We start from the raw sequence: 3,122 nt of genomic DNA on the forward strand, positions 1-3,122 counted from the left end.
CGAGGCGGTTTAGAGGCGGGTGAAAAAAACCAACCCTATAGCTATAGAGGCGGTTAAAACTGCCTCTATAGGGCTTGAAAATCACCTCTAAAACCTTTTTTTGGTGTAGTGGGAGGAACCAATTGCAAGCACCGAGGCTTCCTCCAGGACCCAAGGAATGGCCGGTGGTGGGGGCGCTGCCACTTCTGGGGATGGGGAGCATGCCGCACGTCGCGCTGGCCCGCATGGCGAAGCGCTACGGGCCGGTGATGTACCTAAAGTTAGGAGTAGTTGGTGTGGAGGTTGCTTCCACCCCGGATGCTGCCAAAGTGTTTCTCAAGACACTTGATGTAAATTTCTCCAACAGACCTATTGATTCTGGTCCTACTAACCTTGCTTATGGAGGTCATGATCTTGTATTTGCTGAATATGGACCAAGGTATTACTATTTAGTGATCATTCATGATGAATGAGTCGTTAAAGTATAACACACATAATAAGACGGTGTGTTTAACACATGCTAATCATTTGGCAGGTGGAAGTTGTTGCGCAAGCTTTGTAATTTGCACATGCTTGGGACTAAAGCACTTGAGTATGACACAATGAAATGGGACACACTATTGGCACTATGCTAGAAGTGAGCTCGAAGGGGAAGCCTGTGATGCTTGCTGAATTGCTCAGCTATGCCATCGCCAACATGATCGGCGAAGTAATGCTGGGAGAAAGGGTTTTTGTGGAGACGGGAACCGAGGCAGAGAAGTTTAAGGACATGGTGGTGGAGCTTATGACATTGGCTGGGTTGGTGAACTTTGGGGATTACTTGCCGATGTTGGCATGGATGGATTTGCAAGGGATCGAAGGAAGAATGAAGAAGTTGCAAAAGAAGTTCGATGTGCTGTTGACAAGGATGATCAAGAAGCATACAGAAATAGCTCAAAATAGGAAGGGGAAGCCGGACTTGTTGGATGCTATAATGGCTAATAGGGACAACTCTGTCGCTGAAAGGCTCTCCGATGATAGTGTCAAGGTTGTTCTATTGGTATGAATCTCAGGGGGTGTCACAAACTGAGTTGAGCTCAAACACACCCCGGTTTAAGCTCAAGCTCGGCTCGATTGAGTGATTCTCAGGTTCAAGTTTGAGCTCTGGCTTGGCTTGATTGAATCACTTTCAGACTCGAGCTTCAACTTGATCAGTATAAAATAAAGTTACATATACAATATATGATATAGTAAACAAAGTGCTTTCAAGCTCAAACACCCCCTTGTTTGAGCTAGAAAGATGAATAATTAAGCTCAACGGTCCGAATTTTTAACAGATCAAACACAAACTGTCTTACAATAGTTTGAAACATTAACACCCCTAGGTATCATACATTCTTTTATTTCAATATTCACAATTATTTATTTATTCATTTATCTATTAGCAATGACAGTTTATTTTAAATGGTTCCTTTCCAATCTCTTTTTTTATTAGCAATAACAGTTTATGTTAGATTGTTCCTTCTAATCTTCTTGCATGATGGATGAGCAATATAAAAAAATTTAGTTTATTTTTAACTTTATTTATATATAATTTTAGAAGAGTAGACACATAATAATATTTGAAGTATACATGCTCACGAATCTATCTAAAATCATATTAATCCTAACATATATTTAAATACAACATAAAATTCAATGGAATTTGTATATAAATAAAAATATAAAAAAATTACATGCAAGTAATAATTAAAAGAAAATTGATTTTATTATTATTAATTTCTACTTCTTACATATAAATTATAGGATTTATTCACGGCGGGGACGGACACATCATCAAGCACCATAGAGTGGGCAATAGCGGAGATGCTAAAGAACCCAACCATCATGAAGCGAGCCCAATCTGAAATGGATCAAGTTATAGGCCGGAATCATAGGCTAACTGAATATGGCATTCTAAATCTTCCCTACCTACGAGCCATCTGTAAAGAATCATTCCGTAAACACCCTTCCACACCTCTCAATTTGCCACACGTGTCCTCCCATGCTTATGAAGTTAATGGTTACTACATCCCAAAGAAGACCAAGCTTTTAATCAACATCTGGGCAATTGGGCGTGACCCAAAAGTGTGGAAGGACCCACTAGAGTTCAATCCAGAGAGGTTCTTAACAGGTCAGGCTAGCAAGATGGATCCGAGAGGGGCTGACTTTGAGTTGATCCCTTTTGGGGCAGGGAGAAGGATTTGTGCGGGTGCAAGGATGGGAGTAGTGTTGGTGGAGTATATATTAGGAGTGATGATTCACTCTTTTGATTGGGAGAATGGGCACAAGAATGAGTCAAAGATGATGGACATGGACGAAGTATTTGGGCTTGCGCTCCAAAAGAAAGTACATGTTTCTGCGCTTGTAAGACCACGCTTAGCTCCTGCTGTTTATTCATGACGGAAGTGGTGATCAACGGTAGATTTATGTTTGTTGGAATAAGCACTTGCTTGAATTGACTTGTGGGAAAAATTTGTTGATAAATGTTTCCCTTTTAAATAAATCTTGTTGGTTGTGATCCAAATGCTTATTTTTGACGTATTAATGCATAAATGTTTTTATAGAAGAAATATTGTTTCGATTTTTATTTAAGTGTCTTTCAATGAGACATTACTTAAATTGAATGATATAGCATTCATTAAGTAAATTCCCTTGATATAACACGAGAGCCTTTAAAACGCCTCGTAATAAAGTCATTACTAACATGATAGGAATAGGACCAGCTATTTTATGCATCTTTAATTACTTAAAAGAAAAATGCTTATCAAAATGAACCAAATAGACAAATAGCAAGTTATAGCTACTATAGTAAGATATATATATATATAATGAGTGCAATTCATATCTTGTTTTTCTTTCTCCCAATTCATTCGTTTGCTTGTCTTTTAGCACATTTTGTATATATTCAATGCTATTCTGGGTATAATTGTTCATGGTACAGGAATTTAGGGTTGAATGCAATTGAGAGTGAAATCGAGGACAAAACAAGCAAAGAATGTAGATTTTTCTAAGTGTCCAAGACAAGCAAGGGCAGAGCACGGTCGTGCTCTATCCCCATGATTATCACTGTCTGAAGATGCTTGAGTGTCTAACCAAGCAAGGGGGTTACTTCCAAGCTAAGC

The 3,122-nt window shown here is 38.9% G+C and overlaps 1 protein-coding gene across 1 annotated transcript in view; it reads left to right on the plus strand.

Annotated features, from left to right (window-relative positions):
* Window positions 1-2,400, plus strand: part of LOC120268569 (flavonoid 3',5'-hydroxylase 1-like) — a 9,847-nt gene extending 7,447 nt beyond the window's left edge. The window contains 4 exon segments of the mRNA XM_039275908.1: window positions 110-418; window positions 515-579; window positions 582-1,018; window positions 1,765-2,400. Coding sequence (XP_039131842.1) covers window positions 110-418; window positions 515-579; window positions 582-1,018; window positions 1,765-2,400 — 1,447 coding nt within the window.
* Window positions 2,401-3,122: the final 722 nt, after the last annotated feature.

The sequence above is a fragment of the Dioscorea cayenensis genome, chromosome 9, assembly GCF_009730915.1.
Source record: "Dioscorea cayenensis subsp. rotundata cultivar TDr96_F1 chromosome 9, TDr96_F1_v2_PseudoChromosome.rev07_lg8_w22 25.fasta, whole genome shotgun sequence".
NCBI lineage: Eukaryota > Viridiplantae > Streptophyta > Magnoliopsida > Dioscoreales > Dioscoreaceae > Dioscorea > Dioscorea cayenensis.